This window comes from Macaca mulatta, chromosome 2, assembly GCF_049350105.2.
Source record: "Macaca mulatta isolate MMU2019108-1 chromosome 2, T2T-MMU8v2.0, whole genome shotgun sequence".
Lineage (NCBI taxonomy): Eukaryota > Metazoa > Chordata > Mammalia > Primates > Cercopithecidae > Macaca > Macaca mulatta.
The window spans coordinates 164,341,338-164,357,941 of record NC_133407.1 but is presented as its reverse complement, the minus strand read 5'-3'; the positions used below and the strand labels follow the sequence as shown (position 1 = coordinate 164,357,941).

At 41.9% G+C, this 16,604-nt stretch overlaps 1 protein-coding gene across 3 annotated transcripts in view; it reads left to right on the top strand.

Moving 5' to 3' along the window:
* The window catches only part of ARHGAP31 (Rho GTPase activating protein 31), a 123,602-nt gene that overhangs the window by 76,798 nt on the left and 30,200 nt on the right, over positions 1-16,604 (top strand). For all 3 annotated transcript variants that reach the window (XM_015129955.3, XM_015129956.3, XM_077993854.1), the window contains exons 4-6: positions 10,470-10,552; positions 11,545-11,652; positions 12,337-12,479. In XM_015129955.3, the coding sequence (XP_014985441.3) occupies positions 10,470-10,552; positions 11,545-11,652; positions 12,337-12,479 (334 nt within the window). The remainder of the gene's footprint in view (positions 1-10,469; positions 10,553-11,544; positions 11,653-12,336; positions 12,480-16,604) is intronic.

Sequence of the window (16,604 nt, the reverse complement as noted above, 5' to 3'; positions counted from 1 at the left end):
TACCAGCTGGCATAGGTTAGGGGACCCCTTTCCTTTAGATCTAAGGCAGAAGGTAAAGAAGCCTCCAATCTGCGTGACTAAGTTGGAAATAATGGTATCCCCTACCCATGGGACCACAGAAGAGTCTTTCCTAGGAACCAAGAAGGAAGATGTTGTGAGCTTCATGTGGCTCTGTCAGATTATAATCACTTTCACCATATGTAAGTATTTGGTCATTTTAAGAGTAATCCTATTTAATAATAGACACTATGAAAAATGAAGGAAAGTAAAAAGGAACCATCGGTCTGTCTTCTTAAAGACCAAAGACAATTACAGTTAACATGTTGTTGATATTTCCTTCCATCTTTATTCTTTCCATAGTGTTTTTGCTGTGGTTTGTGTTTTGTTTTCCAAAATCAAAATAAAATTTTATTGCAAAAGTTAAAGTAATACAGAAACAGAAACGTATAAAGGAGAAAGCATAAATCTCAAGTCACCTGAAATTCCATACCTCAGGCATATTTGCTATTAACAGATGGAACTATTAACTATATCTGTAGTAATAAATGTTAACAGATCTCACCACACACACACACATACACAAACACACACACACACACACACTCTCACTTGTCACTACTACATATTGCTGTTTGGGGATGCTTTTAATTCAACAGTGTGATCATCTTTCTGTGTTAAGAAATACAGGAAGACACTGTGTTTACAGCATTCTCTCATGTGTGCCATGATTTCTGAAACCAAGCTCCCACTGATGGACATTTAGCTTTTTCGTTTCTCAAGACGTTCCTTTTATAAACATTATAATACACATCTTTTCACCTATATTTTTACACTATTTTTTATTTGTTTATATCCTTAGAGAAAAATCATTGAATTAGATTTGCTGTGTAAAAAGTTCTTGTTTAAAATTTTGTCACATATTGCCAGTCTGGCCTCCAGAAAGACAAGGAATGCTCTTTTCCCTGCAGACTTTCCAACCCTGGGTATTTCCAGTTGGTTAAATTATTTGTCGACCTGAATTAACTAAAAATAATACCTTATTGTTGCTTTAATTTGTGTGTAAGACTTTATTGTTTTCAATAGAGTCGTAATCCTCTTATCAGTACGATATTACCATCTTTGAATATGACAGAATGGAATATCATTATGTTAATGAACTGAATCAGTCTAATTTCTTTTAACTAATATCTCATTCTATTATAGTTGGGGGTAGATAGGAATTCTTTGTCTGGAAACTTTAGAAATACAATTTTTCGTTAGCTCTTGTCTACAGGCTCAGAATGAAACCCGTATTTATCTCTCCCCTCTCCTGTTCCCTGATATTGCTAATCATTCTGTTTTCTCACAGCAACTGAAAAATACCAAGGCAGCTTGTCAACCTGCCATCACAGTTGAAGGAAATCTGACATTGTATTTAAACAGTTTATTTGACACTAAAAAACAGGGATGTTTTGTTATGACAACTAACTCTATATACATAGGACCTAGTGAAGTTAACTATGTTGGAGAATGTATCATTTAATAGATTTCTTTGATCACAGATAATATAAGCAAACCCTCAGGGGTTTGGAAATAGCTCTGTTACATTGTCATACATTCTCCCTATAGTTTACCCAAACCTACTTGCACAGCTAAAGTAGAATAATACCTGTTTTTAACTTTTATTTTAGGTTCAGGGTACATGTTCAGGTTTGTTATATAGGTAAACTTGTGTCACGGGGGTTTGTTGTACAGATTATTTTGTCACCCAGGTACTAAGCCTACTCCCAGTCAAGTAGTCCCCAGTATCTGTTGTTCCTCTCTTTGTGTCCATGTGTTCTCATCATTTAGCTCCCACTTATAAGTGAGAACATGCAGTATTTGGTTTTCTGTTCCTGCATTAGTTTGCTAAGGATGATGGCCCCCGGCTTCATCCATGTTCCTGCAAAGGACATAATCTGATTCTTTTTTATGGCTGCATAGTATTCCATGGTATATATGTACCATATTTTCTTTATCCAATCTGCCATTGTTGGGCATTTAGGTCGATTCCATGTCTTTGCTATTGCGAATAGCACTGCAGTGAACATACGTGTGCATGTGTCTTATGGTGGAACAATTTATGTCCCTTTGGATAGATACCCAGTAGTGGGACTGCTGGGTCGAATAATAGTTCTGTTTTTAGCTCTTTGAGGAATCGCCACACTGCTTTCCACAATGGAAATTTTTTTACACTCCCAACAGTGTATAAGTGTTCTCATTTCTCTGCAACCGCACCAGTATCTGTTATTTCTGACTTTTTTTTTTTTTTTTTTTTTTTTTGAGACAGAGTCTCTGTCTCATCGCCCAGGCTAGAGTGCAATGGTGTGATCTCAGCTCACTACCACCTCTGCCTCCTGGGTTCAAGCTATTTTCCTGCCTCAGCCTCTTGAGTAGCTGGGATTACAGGCACTCACCACCACGGCCGGCTAATTTTTGTACTTTTAGTAGAGACGGGGTTTTGCCATGTTGGCCAGGCTGGTCTCGAACTTCTGACCTCAGGTGATCCACCTGCCTTGACTTCCCAAAGTGCTGGGATTACTGACATGAGCCACCACGCCCAGCCTATTTTTGACTTTTAGTAATAGCCATAGAAGAATATCTTAATGGAATGATGAGAGAATTAGAAAAAATATTAACGGACTAATAATATTAATAATGATAATAGTCATCATTAGTTGAGTGCTTACTATATGATAAACTCATGATAAATATTATTTCATTTAATTCTCAGAATAACCCTGTGAGGTAGGTTTTATTGTCTCCGTTATACAGATCATTAAAATGTGGCTCAGAGTGACTCTTGCCTGGGGTGGTATAGCTAGTAGGTGGAGATAAAGATTTAGTTCTGTCTCGTAACTCGCACACTACTTAAAAGTAGAGTTAACGACACTTAATTAAGGCTCAGGTATTAAATAACTTAATATGAAATAAAATAATGAAGGAACAATGCCATAAACAGTGCTAGGAAAATTGGCTATCTATTGCAAAAGGAGGAAATCAAGTTTCGTCTTTACCATTTAGCAGATTTCAGGGTGGAGAAGGGCTTCCTAACTATAAAAGCAAAGGAAAAAAGTCACACACACACCAAAAAAACTTAAAAACTCTACTACACGTAAACTATTTTTCTTTATAAAAATATATTAACAAAATTAAAAGGCAAATGACTAAATACAGGAACTATTTACATAAAGGTGACGGGGATTAATGTTCTTTAATTATAAGGAACCTATCAATAAAAAGAAGTAAAACACATAATACCTCACTAGACAAGTAAACAAAGGACCTCGATAGATAATTTATAAAAAAAGAAATTGAATTGGGCTGGAGTGCAGTGACGCGATCTCAGCTCACTGCAAGCTCCTTCTCCTGGGTTCACACCATTCTCCTGCCTCAGCCTCCTGAGTAGCTGGGATTACGTGCGCCCACCACCATGTCCAGTTAATTTTTGTATTTTTAGTAGAGACGGGGTTTCACCATGTTGACCAGGCTGGTCTCAAACTCCTGACCTCAGGTGATCCACCTGCCTCGGCCTCCCAAAGTGCTGGGATTACAGGCGTGAGCCACCACGCCCGGCTGAGACTGTTTTTTTTATAGTTTTCTGTTGGAAGTGTAAATTGGTTGGACATCCCCGAAAGTCATATGAAATTACTATCAAGAATACTAAAATGCTCATATTCTTTAATCCAGTAACTCTATTTCTAGGACTCCATTCTAGTGTGACGATCAGATCGGCACACAAATAATTGATGTACAAGTATGTCCATTGCAATATTACATATAATAGCAACATTTTGGAGAGTACCTGTCTAACAATGGGAGATGATTTAAATAAATGATAAATCTATTATTGTTCAAACTGTGTAGCCATGAAAAGTCACAGTTTTGAAGAATGTTTACTGACCATATGATATGGTTTGGAGGCTTGTCCCCTCTAAATCTCCTGGTGAAGTGTAATCCCTAATGTTGGAGGCAGTATCCTAGTGGGAGGTGACTGGATCATGGGGGTTGATCCCTCATGAATGTCATGAATAGCTTAGCCTCATCCCCTTGGTGATGAATGAGTTCTCACTTAGTTAGTTCGTGTGAGATCTGGTTAGAGTTTGGGACCTCCCACTTTGCTGTCTCATGCTCACTCTCTCACCACGTGGCATCACCTGTTCTCCCTTGGCCTTCCACCGTGACTGCTGGCTTCCTGAGGCCCTCACCAGAAGCAGATACTGGAACCATGTTTATACAGCCTGCAGAATCGTGAACCAGTTCAACCTCTTTTCTATGTAAATTACCCAGTCTTAGGTATTCAATATGGTTTGGCTCTGTCCCCACCAAAACCTCATCTCGAATTGTAATCTCCACATGTCGAGGGAGGGACCTGGTGGGATTGGATCATGGGGGTGGTTTTCCTCCTGCTGTTCTCATGATAGTGAATGAGTTCTCACAAGATCTGATGGTTCAGAAGTGTGTGGCAGTTCCCCCTCAGCCCTCTCTCTCTCACTCCTGCTCCGCCGCGGTAAGGCCTGCTTGCTTCCCCTTCACCTTCTGCCATGATTATGTTTCACAAGGCCTCCTAGCCATGCTTTCTGTGAAGCCTGTGGAACTGTGAGTCCATTAAACCTCTTTTCTTCAGAAATTACCCTGACTCAGGTAGTTCTTATGGCAATGTGAAAAAGGGCTAATACAGTATTCCTTCATAATGACACAAAAACAGACAAACACACCGTAATATCACGTTAAACAGGGAAGAAAGCAATATCTGTAACTAAATAGGAAATGAAGCCAGTGTTTATGTTCGCTGCTTGGAGGCCTGATCAAACTGCTGCTTTTGTTTTTTGTTTTGTTTTGTTTTTTGCTTCACCTGTAAGTAGGTTAGTAGTAGTTATTTCTGGGTGATGTGATAAAAGGGGATTTTTTATTTTCTGCAGATTTCCTACTTTAATTTTAAGTACATGTATTAGTTTCCTGTTGCTGCTGTAACTAATTGCCATAAACTAGATGACTTAAACAACGGAAGCCTATTCCCTCACAGTTCTGGAGGCCAGAAGTCTGAAATTAGCCTCACTGGGCTGAAGTTAAGGTCTCAGCAGGGCATGCTCTCTCCAGAGGCTCTAGAGGAAAAGCTGTTCCTTGCCCTTCCCAGCTTCTGATCGCTGCTGACATTCCTTGGATTGTTGGTGCATCACTCCGTCTCTGCCTCCAGGGCCACATTGCCTTTTCTTCTTCTGTCTGTGTCAAATCTCCCTTTGCCCTGCTCCTACATAGATACCTGTGACTGCATTTAGGATGCGACCAGATAATCAAGGATAATGTCCCCACTCAACATCCTTAATTTAACCACATCTGCAAAGAGTCTTTTCCAAATAAGGTAACACTTACAGGTTCCAGTGACTAGGATTTGATATCTTCGGGAGCAGTTATTCAACCTACTACATTTCATTTTTATCAGAAAATAACACCATTTATTTTAGGAAAAAATCAGTTTTGTTCAGATTGATCCAGCTAAAACTATTACACCCAAAATAGGAAAACTTTGCTGACATGAGATTTTTGGAGAAGGCCATTAAGAGAGGTATTAAATTATGTATTTGCCTTTTTTCTTTTTTTAATTAAACTTTTCACCTGTCAGAATGTATATTTAATTTATATCAAAATAGTATCTTTTTAAATTTTTGAAATTTATTTATTTTTAGAGATGCACTCTTGCCCTGTTTGCAAAATGTGGAGTGCAGCGGTGTAATTATAACTCACTGCAACCTCAAACTCCAGGGCTCCAGCAACCCTCCTGCTTCAGCCTCTGGAGTAACTAGGGCTACAGGTGTGTGCCATCAAGCCCTGCCTGAAATAATGTGTTTACCCATCAGTCTCCCTAGGTTAAATTTTAAGCTTCCCGAGGACAGGAATTGTGTTTATTTTATTTATTGCTGTGTTTCTCTGCTCCCTAGCTACTGGAAAATGTTGTAACTGTTACTTAGGAAATATTTACTGACAGATTTGTTGACTAGCAACTCTCATTTGAAATGTCCCTTAGGGCCAGGTTTGGTGGTTTATGACTGTAATCCCAGCACTTTGGGAGTCTGAGGCAGGCAGATCACTTGAGGTCAGGAGTTTGAGATCAGCCTGGCCAACGTGGTGAAACCGCATCTCTACTAAAAATACAAAAATTATTCGGGCATGGTAGTATGCGCCTGTAATCCCAGCTACTTGTGATGCTAAGGCAGGAGAATCGCTTGAACCTGGAAGGTGGAGGTTGCAGTGAGCCAGGATTGCGCCACTACACTCCAGCCTGGGTGACAGAGTGAGACTCCATCTCAAAAAAAAAAAAAAAAAGGCAATGTCACTTAGGGCAGACAACTAACACCTTGCAACAGGTAAAGTCAGGCTGGTTGTGAGCTCAAGATGGCTGCAAAGGGGAACAGTAGCCAATTGTCTTGGTTTGCCAGGGACTCTCCCTGTTTCAACACCGAAAATCTCATGTTCCAGGAAAACTGTCTTGGGCAAACCAGGACATTGGTCATCCTGCCGGGAGCCCAGAGCCCAAAAGGAGCTGCCTCTGCAATGCTGGTGTTCATCACGATGGGGAATGAGCCCAGGATGCTGGTCTGGAAGTGTGGCCCAAATGTGGCTATTTAGCATTTTCAAGCACAAAGCAAAATACTGACTCATTCACTTAATCCTTCCATTCAACAGTGTTTATCGGGCATCTACTACATATATTTGGCAGGCACAGTTCTAGTTGTGGAGATTTAATGGTGAATAGAGCAGAGAAAATCCTTGTGCTTGTGAAACTTACATTTTAATGGAAGGGACAGATGATACACAATGTAAGACATAGACCCATAATGTGAACAGTTGATAAGTACTGTGAAGAAAAATAATGCAGGGCACAGGGGAGAGAATGATGGGGACTCTTCTTTTAGACAGGATAATCAGAGGTCTCTTTAGGAGGTGGCATTTGAACAGAGGCAAGGATGAAGTGAAGGAACAAATTGTGCAAGTATCTGGGAAAACAGGGTGCCAAGAAGAAGCAGCAGGTACAAAGGCTTTGGGGACAGCCGGGATACACTGGGCTTTGCTTAGGGGACATGTGGAGGCCAGTGTGGCCTGTATGGAGCAAGGCAGGTGGAAATGATGAGAGACGGAGCAGGGGAATTTGCAGAGGGACCAGCTCAGTTAGGAGTGCTTGCTTCCAAAGGTGTAACAAAGACGTAGCTATAAAGACTGCCCTGAAGGACACACAGTGGTTCCTCTGGAGTCTGTAGTTGGAAGGAAGGTTAACTTTCCTTGTACATTCCTTTGGATGCTTTCCTTTTTTTTTTTTTTTTTTAAATTATGTGCATGAATTACATTTTAAATTATGTGCGTAAATTACTTTTTAAAGGTCTAGTAAATAGCTTAAAATACCTTAAAATAATAAAAATGGTTTGATAATTTTAAAGTAATGAATAAAAAGTTAAAGTTGCAGCTGGGGTGCTGTTGGGAGAGCCTCAGACTGTGTCGGGCCACCCTGGTGACAGGGCTGCCTGGGCAGCAGGACTTGAGCTCAGGGACCGTGGTCGCTTTGAGTAAACAGAAACCCAGAGTGAGAATCCTACTACAGAGGACAAGAGCGCAGCCTCTGCTAGCGTCCTCCAAGGGCAGGAAGCTGGCCTTATTGATACTGATTTGAAAAGAACAAATAGTCACAGATTCATCTTAGATCTTTTAAGATTTAACCATTAGCCATCTTGGCCTGACTAATGCTGAGTGAAATTCTCTTATAGGCAAAAAATTGGGGTAGGTAAAATTTCCACTCCCATCCCCCAGTTGGCCAGCTATGGGTTCTGTGGTCCTAATGGGAGAACATAGAGAAGCTCAAAATAAGGTAGCAGTGGCCAGGCCCCTCCAGAAGGAAAACCTGGATTTAGAAAGCTTCCGGAGAGGTTTGGGGTAGGATGGGGAGAGGTTGCAAATAATGAAATAAACGCCAGTCCCAAATGGGACCTGCAGGCATCCGGGGATGAGCCTGCCCCGCCTCTTGGAGAACAAAGATGACTAACAGCTTCCTAAAATATTAAAGGAACTTTCCATGAGGGTTGTTAAATTGACCTACACCTTTATTCCCCAGACACATTTTTAAAAGGAGGGTGGGGTTAGTGGTACAACATATGTGAAGCATGAGTCGGGCTTTGCAGAGAGATGAAGAGAAGCTCCCCCTCCCGTGGCCCTGTGTGCACAGCAGAATGTGGGAGAGTCCACAGAGCATTCCGGCAGCCCTTCCCTCCCCCAGAGCTTCTCTCCCTCGGCTCCCCGTTCCAAGGTTCTCACTGCCTTGCGGAGCCAGGGTCCTCTCCACAATCATGTTTTCCAAATGACAGCCCCAGGGAAGAAAAGGGAGGTGTCAGGGTGCTTACCGGAGGCCCCATTCTTGCCCCTACCCTACACCCTGCGTATCTCACAAAGCGAGGATTGCGGCAGCGATGTTGCTTAGGCTGGGCCTGGTCTCAGGCTGGCAAACCCACCAGAAGACTGGAACGCCTATGACTGTAATCCTCCCAGTCCCACGTTTTTCCCCACCTCTGCTTCAAATGTGAGACCTCAAGATTTCCACATAGAGAAGTCGGATTGCCTTTAAAAATGGTGGGCTTCTGTATGTTTGGTTTACTTCAATTAAATAAAAAAGGTAAAAAAGAAAAAACTTGGTGGGCAAAGCCCTGACCTGCTGTCTCACACATACTGTGTGCCAGGCACTGTTTTGGACACAGGGATTCATGACGTTCCTGCACTCACAGAACTTATGTTCTAGCAAGGGAGACAGACAGTAAACAATAACTCCAATAACTAAGTGTATTCTTGTAGTGTAATAGCAGTGAGTCCTGTGGGGAAAAAGTGGGAGGGATTGGGAGGCCCAGGCTGGAACAGAACCTCAGTGGTCTCCTCTAGGCTAAAACAGATCACACTCAGCTGGTGGGTCGTAGGAACTGAAGATGCTGGTAAAATTAATTCCCTTCCACTTTTCTGTGCCTAAAACTTCTCATTACTGCGAGTGTGAAATTCATTATTTACATGCAACAAGCACACGGCAGCTAAAGGTTGAACAGAGGTGAGCAACATAAGAAAACCATCACCTCGTTAGGATCTTATTTTGGGTTGTATGGCAAGGGGCAATATTTATCAAATTAATTAAGATATTCCATGATTGTACCTTTTGTTATGTATCAATCTAAAGCAAGTTTCCAGCACTGGGAGGAAATATAAGACTACGTGATGTGTGCCTGTGAATTCATGATCTTAAAGCCCCTTTTAAGGTACATCTTGATCTAGGTGGGTTACCCAGGTGTATACATATGAAGTAAACTCATGAAGCTATCGTTTAAGATCCACACATTTTTAATATACATAAATTATATCTCAGTGAAAAATAAAAGATAGCTGTGGTTACCATGGACCTTAGGCTCAGGCGCTGCTCAGATGCTGGCAGTTCGTGAGTACTCACACTGCAGTGGGAGGGGCCATGAGCACCGCAGGACAGATTCTCAGAACAGGGGTGCAGGGCTGGGACCAGGGGAATCTGCCCAGGGATGCCTGCATCGTGCAGCAACCCCCAGCAGGCAAGAGATGGACATGGGCCAGCCTGTAATCACGTTGCCTTTATTGCTATTCCTGCCTCTCCTTGAAGGCACTTGGGCTGATGGGGGAACAAAATACCCAGACAGCAAATAACTGGAGAGCAAGTCTGGGCAAGGCCACCAGGTTTCAGGGACTATCCCTGCCAAGAAAGGCACGTCTTCCCTGCTTCCTGGCTTCTAGGACAGGCAGCAGCTGAGTCCTTGAGGTCATGGAGTAGTCGCGGGATAGGTAGGCAGTAGCTGTTTGCACCCACAAAGACAGCTGGCTGAGTGGACTTGGCACCACCCTGTCATCTCCATCTCATTCTGTATATGTCTCTTTTATTTATTTATTTACTTGCTTGTTATTCATTCATTCATTCATTCATTCATTCATATTTTAGGGATGAGTTGCACTATGTCGCTAGGCTAGATCCAAACTCTCGTGCTCAAGCAATCCTCCCACCTCAGCCTCCTGAGTAGCTGGGATAACAGGCATGTGCCACCATGCTGGGCCTGTCTCTCTCTCTTTATCTCTCTGTGTGTAAGTCTCTGTGTCTCTCTACCCCTGAGACACACCCGAGATTCTACACATTCTTACCAGATGCCTAGCAACCATCTCAGGATACCCAGAGTCCCAGGCAGCCCACCGCCCCCTGTGCACACACGGTGAAGCCCCTGCACACACATCCAGAACCGACAGAAACTGTCGTGGGTTGGTGGTTTTCATAGTAAAGCATGCCTCTTGGAAGGGTGATCTCTAGGCATGGTTGTGAGGCTGGATATGAGGGCTCAAGTGATTCCAGCACATGCAGATGGCCGTCTCCACTCTCAGGCACTCACCAGGCTGCCTTGTGTTCTTCTCCACAGGAGGCAGTGTCGCATTGCCCTGAAGAAGGCCAACTGGCCCGAATCCAAAATGTTATCCAGGAGCTTCCTCCATCCCACTATAGGTAAGAATGGTTGGGGAAAGAAACGTGTGGCCTCTCAATGCAGTGTAATACCAAAGAGACAGGCTGGCATCATGGAAAGGAACCAATGTAGTGGACAGTAGCCAGTTTAGGCTTTCCCGAGGGCATTTTGAGGTGGGTGAACAGGTCACTATTATCAAAGTGAGTTGGTGTCTGACCAGGAACATTGGCAGCAAGGAGCAGGCCATCTCCAAATCACCTGCAGGACACCCCTCAGAACCCCTCAGGAAGTCATTCCGATGATGCATACTGGCCTCTTGGTGGCATTCTTGGTTCATACCCAGATTTGTAGCATAACCAAATCTATGGCAACCAAGATAGCTTTTCAGCATGGGTTGACTGTGGGCTCTTGAGCATTGGCTGATTGTTCTATTTGCTCATTAGTACCATCCCTATCATCATCCCCCACCCTTTCATTTCATTCTCACAGTTTAGCCCCTAATTTTGCCACCTTTCCCAGTGTTCCCTATGCCTGCCCATCTTTTACAAGGGGGCAGATTTTGATGTGGTATAAGAAAGAACTTCCTAATAAATGTTTATCCGTGAAATTAGCTCCCTGACAAGTACCAAGATCCCTGTAGCTGGGAGAATTTTTATTAAAACAAGCCTAGAGGAGAGCCTATTTCAAAACTGCTTGAAGCCATCCTACCCTGGTTGAAAAGAGGAACAAATGGCCACTAAGAGCCTCCGGGCTCTGAGGTGCTGTGATGCCCTGGTTCTGTCTCCGACTGGTACTCCAGGGGCCTCTGCTTACATCTGACAAGATGGACCCCCTTCCCCACCCTGGGTCAGTGTGCCTAGGGCCAAGAAAATCACTTCTGGTCAATCTTGACATCTTCCCAATATTCCTTCCAAATTCAGTAAGATAGAAATATTTAGAGTCTCTTAAATCCAAATTTAGAAATTATCTCCATATGTCAGGCTTCACACGGACACTGAAGTTTCTTACTTTGTCAAAAAACAAACCATTCTAGGACCTTGGAATACCTGATTCGACACCTGGCCCATATCGCCTCCTTCAGCAGCAAGACCAACATGCACGCCCGGAACCTGGCCCTGGTGTGGGCGCCAAACCTCCTCAGGTAACCACTGTACCCTCCCCTTGTCACCACCCCGGGGGGCTCAGAGCAGCCCCCGATTGAAATGAAGATTGAATTCTTCACATTGAAGCCCCTTTAAAACAAATCTGTGGCTTAAGTGGTCATTTATAACACATATAGAATTAAAGGTGATTTAGGCGATAATAGCCTAAGCTCTCTGTCTGCTAACTTGGAAACTCTGAGTTCTAAAGACATTTTTGGCTACAGCTACAATATGGCTGAACTTATGGGTCTGTATGTTACAATTTCTTGAAAAGGACTTTATTGTTTTGGGGCTCACTGGCTTGTTTTGGTGGAGTCACAGCTGGCTACAACTTGAATCAGCTGCTTCATATGATTTAATAGATGAAGACCTGCTCCACAGAACAGGTAGGTGGGAGTGGAAAGGCATACCATGCAGGAAACGAAAGTCCATTTCTGTATGTGTACGGGATAGTGTTTATAGTATTGCAATGTAGAGTACCTGGTAACTGTTTCAAATTTGTTCAGTTTGTTGGGTTTCACAGCCTTTGGGGAGTTCCTTTAATTGGCCCTAAATAATTAAAATATTCTATAAACTGTATCAATTTAGGAGATGAGGCTTGTGCAAAAGGCCTACTGGCTCCCCTTGCTGCTTTAGGTTGTAAGGCAAACTCACTCACTGAATATGTTTCTTCCACACCGTAGGTCTAAAGAAATTGAAGCCACTGGTTGCAATGGAGATGCAGCTTTCCTTGCAGTCCGGGTCCAGCAGGTGGTGATTGAGTTCATACTGAATCATGTAGATCAAATCTTTAACAACGGTGCACCTGGGTCTCTGGAGAATGATGGTAAGGACTCCTGCTAGCATATACCCCACCAGCCTATCCTTCTTTCTTGCAACTAGTGGTGGGATTCAACAGAAAGTGAGGGTGGGCTTAGTTCTAGCTCTGAGTGTTGGCTGTGTGTATGCTGACTACTGCGTGTCAGTGTCTGAGGATCGTGCATATATACATCTGTATGTGTGAAAGGAAGCTATGGCGTGCTTGCATGTGGCTTTAGCATGTTTCTAATCAGTCATATACATGGCCTATCCTGTGAATGTGGTATGCTGAAATAGAACTAGAATAATGTTCTACTAGTTTTAGTGAGTTCTTAAACTCCAAGTTATTTTCTAAAAGAGGTACTGCCAGCATTCTTCTCCCTGACTGTTAGACTTCATCTTTACTTTCACTGTATTTCAGAAGACCCTTATGCCTTCACCTTGAAGTCTTAGAGGAACAAGTTAAGAGGCAGCGTGTTCATACTCACACATATATTCAGAACGCATTCTCTTCTCAATAATTTCTTGAATGCTTTGTTCTGCGCTGTGCCAGGCAGTAGGCATACAAAAATGAGTGTGTTTGTGGGCATCTTGTAATGAATATAATGAGCCCTAGGAGTGAATTAAACTCCCATGAACCCAGTTGGTAAAGACCAGAAATCTTGCTGACTAAGAAGCTTGGTACATGAGAGTGGTTTTCCAACATCAGTGTAAATCAAAATTACCTGATGAGTTTGTTAAACCAAGGTTACTGGACCTCATCCCCAGAGTTTCTGGTTTAATATGTTTGGAGTGTGGCTGATAATTTGCATTTCTAACAAGTTTTCAGGTGATACTGATGCTGCTGTTCAGGTCCACACTTGGAGAATCACTGGTGCATAAAAAAAAATCTGCAATATATTTTTTAGCTGATCAAAGAACTCCTTTCCAGTTTGTCCAATATTTTGGAAAAACCAGTTTTCAGAATAATCAGTTGCAATTAGTATCAAATTTTGATTCCTGGTATAACTGTTCCCATCCCTACCCTGTCCTCTATGTAGTTTATGATCATTTAAAAAATTATTTTATCTACATAACATAAAATTCATCATTTTAACCACGTTAATGTGTAAAATTCCGTGGTTCTTAATGTAGTCACAGAATTGTACAACCATTACTACTGCCTAATGCCATACTATTTTCATCAGTCCATAAAGAAACCTGTCTTACTCCGTTTTGTTCTGCTATAACAGAACACCATAGACTGGGTAATTTGCAATGAAAAGGAATTTATTTCTCATGGTTCCAGAGGCCGGGAAGTCCAGAATCAAGGGGCTAGCATCTGGTGAGGGCCTTACCTTCTTGCTGCGTCCTCCTATAGTAGAAGATGGAAAGTTAAGAGAGTGTGAGATAGGGGGCTGAACTTGATTTTATAACAAACCCACTCCTACAAGAATGAACCCACTCCTGCAAAATGACATTAATCCATTTAGAAGGGCAGATTCCTCATGACCTAATCATCTCATAAAGGTCCCACGTCACAACAGTGTTGCATTGGGGCTCAAGTTCCCAACACATGAACTTTGGGGAACACATTCAAACCATAACAAACCCCATACCCATTTAGCAATCACTTCACATGTTCCTCTCCCCACAGGCCCTGGCAACCACTAGTCTACTTTCTGTTTGTATGGATTTGCCTTTTCTGGACATTTCATATCAATGGAATCATGCAATATATGGTCTTTTGTGACTTTTTTTTTTTTTTTTTTTGGATGCAGTCTCACTCTGTTGCCCAGGCTGGAGTGCAGTGGCATGATCTTGGCTCACTGCAACCTCTGCCTCCCAGGTTCAAGCCATTCTCCTGCCTCAACCTCCTGAGTAGCTGGGATTACAGGTGCCCAGCACCACACCTGGCTAATTTTTTTTTTGTATTTGTAGTAGGGAAGGGATTTCACCATGTTGGCCAGGCTGGTCTCAAATTCCTGACCTCAAGGGATCTGCCTGCCGTGGCCTCCCAAAGTGCTAGGATTACAGGTGTGAGCCACTGTGCCTAGCCGACTGTTTTATTTTTATTTTTCCTTAGCATATGTTTTCAAGATTTACCCATGTTGTTGTATATATCAGTACTTCATTCTTTCTTATGGCTGAATAATATTCTGTTGTATAGATATACCACATTTTTATCCATTCCTTAGTTTGGGTTGTTTCTGCTTTTTATGATTATGTATAATGCTGCTGTGAACATTCACGTACACGTTTTTGTTTGAATATATATTTTCAATTCTCTTTATTATATATGTCAGAGTGGCTGGCCTTTCTTTTTTATTTCGACTCTCCAGTTATAGAGTTTTTTCTTTTAAACTATATAAAAACTTTTTTGAAAGTAAAAGAGAAGTAATATGCATACATTTATTCATTCACCCTTTTGAGCCCACAAAAAAATTTACTGAGGATTTACTCTACAGCGGGAACTGTTGTAGGTTTTCCACATGCAGCATTTCACTGATTTATTACAGCAAACATGATAAAGTCATTATCAACCTTATTTTATACATGAAGAACAGAGAACCAGAATAGCTTACTTAGTAACTTCCCAGAGCCACCTAGCGAGTAACTTGCTGCATGTGGACTGCTGAACCCAAATCTTTTAGCCCACGCTCTTTCCTTAACTCTATTCTGCCTCTGTGAGGAAAAGAATACGAAAATAGATAAATAAATCATTGTGGAGAACTAGGCCTTTTGGGAAATATTCTTCTGGACAGCAAATCCCATCCATGACTGTTAATGTTAAGGCTCGTCCTAATTCCAACCTGAAAATGCCTTTTCTCTTTATGGCTATTGCCTTAACCATCTTTTTGTCCTGCATATTAAAATCCAGTTTTCTCTTTAGCCTTTAACTCTGATTGCCTCCAGTGCTCATTGTTCACATACATTTCATTTAAAGGTTCTTATTATATAAATTCTTACGGAGTTTGGTAAAGTGCCATACTTAATATTTACACAAAATGGAATTTTATTCCCTATTCTCTGGAATTTTAGATTTGCACAGAGTTCTGCTTCAAACTGAAAAGATTTTAGAAGTTGTCTTAGTCCATTTGGGCTGCCATAAAAAAATACCATGAACTGGTTAGCTTATAAGCAATAAACGTATTTCTCTCACTTCTGAAGGCTGGGAAGTTCAAGATCCAGGGACCGGTAGATTCAGTGTCTGGTGAGGGCCCATTCCCCACAGTCGGCACCTTCTCACTGTTTTCTCACATGGGGAAAGGTGAAACAAGCTCCCTTGGGCCTCTTTGATAAGATCACTAATCCCACTCATTAGGGCTCCACCCTCATGACCTAAAGGCCTAAAGGCCTCACCTCTTAAAGGCCTCACCTCTTAATTCTGTTGCTTTGAGGATTCTATTTTAACATATGAATTTTGAGGGGACAGAAACATTCACAGCATAGAAGAAGGCATTGAATCCAGTAATTTTATTTGATAGATGAGAACACTGAGGCCAAAGAGATTGTGATATCTCTAATATTCACTGAAAAATAAATGTGTATTGAATATCTCCTATGAACTAGGTGCTGTTCTAGACAGTGGAGACACATCAGTGCACAAAATGACAGAGACCCTCTCCGGCATAGAACTATGGTCTGGTTGGGAAGACAAGCAATATATACCTTTACAAATAAATATATTATCACTTCAAAGACAATAAATACCAAGAAGAAAACGCAGCAGAGTAAGGCAATAGTCAGTGACTTGGGGGTATGATTTTGGGACAGAGTGGTCATGGTTTCTAAAGAAGTGATCTTTGAACTGAGACCCGAATGACATGGGGAACCAGGCATGTGAGGATCTATGAGCAAATGTTCCGAAGACGGAGAACAGAGGTTGTAAAAGCTGTGAGGCAGAAAACTTGCGGTGTTGCAGAACATTGGCCAATGTGGCTGGAACCAATGTGGCCTTCAAAGTGGGGTGCCCCACTCTGATGGGTACCAAAGACCAAAGTAATGAGTTATGGGTGTTGGGAGAAACTGTTCGAATTTCTTTTTTCCGTTTATTTTTGTCTTATACTGTGTAATTTCTATTATTTTTTATATGTTTGCTATTACACATGACGCAAACACAGTGCGCAAACACAGTGGCATATGTGTATATATATAATAGGTATATGTATAA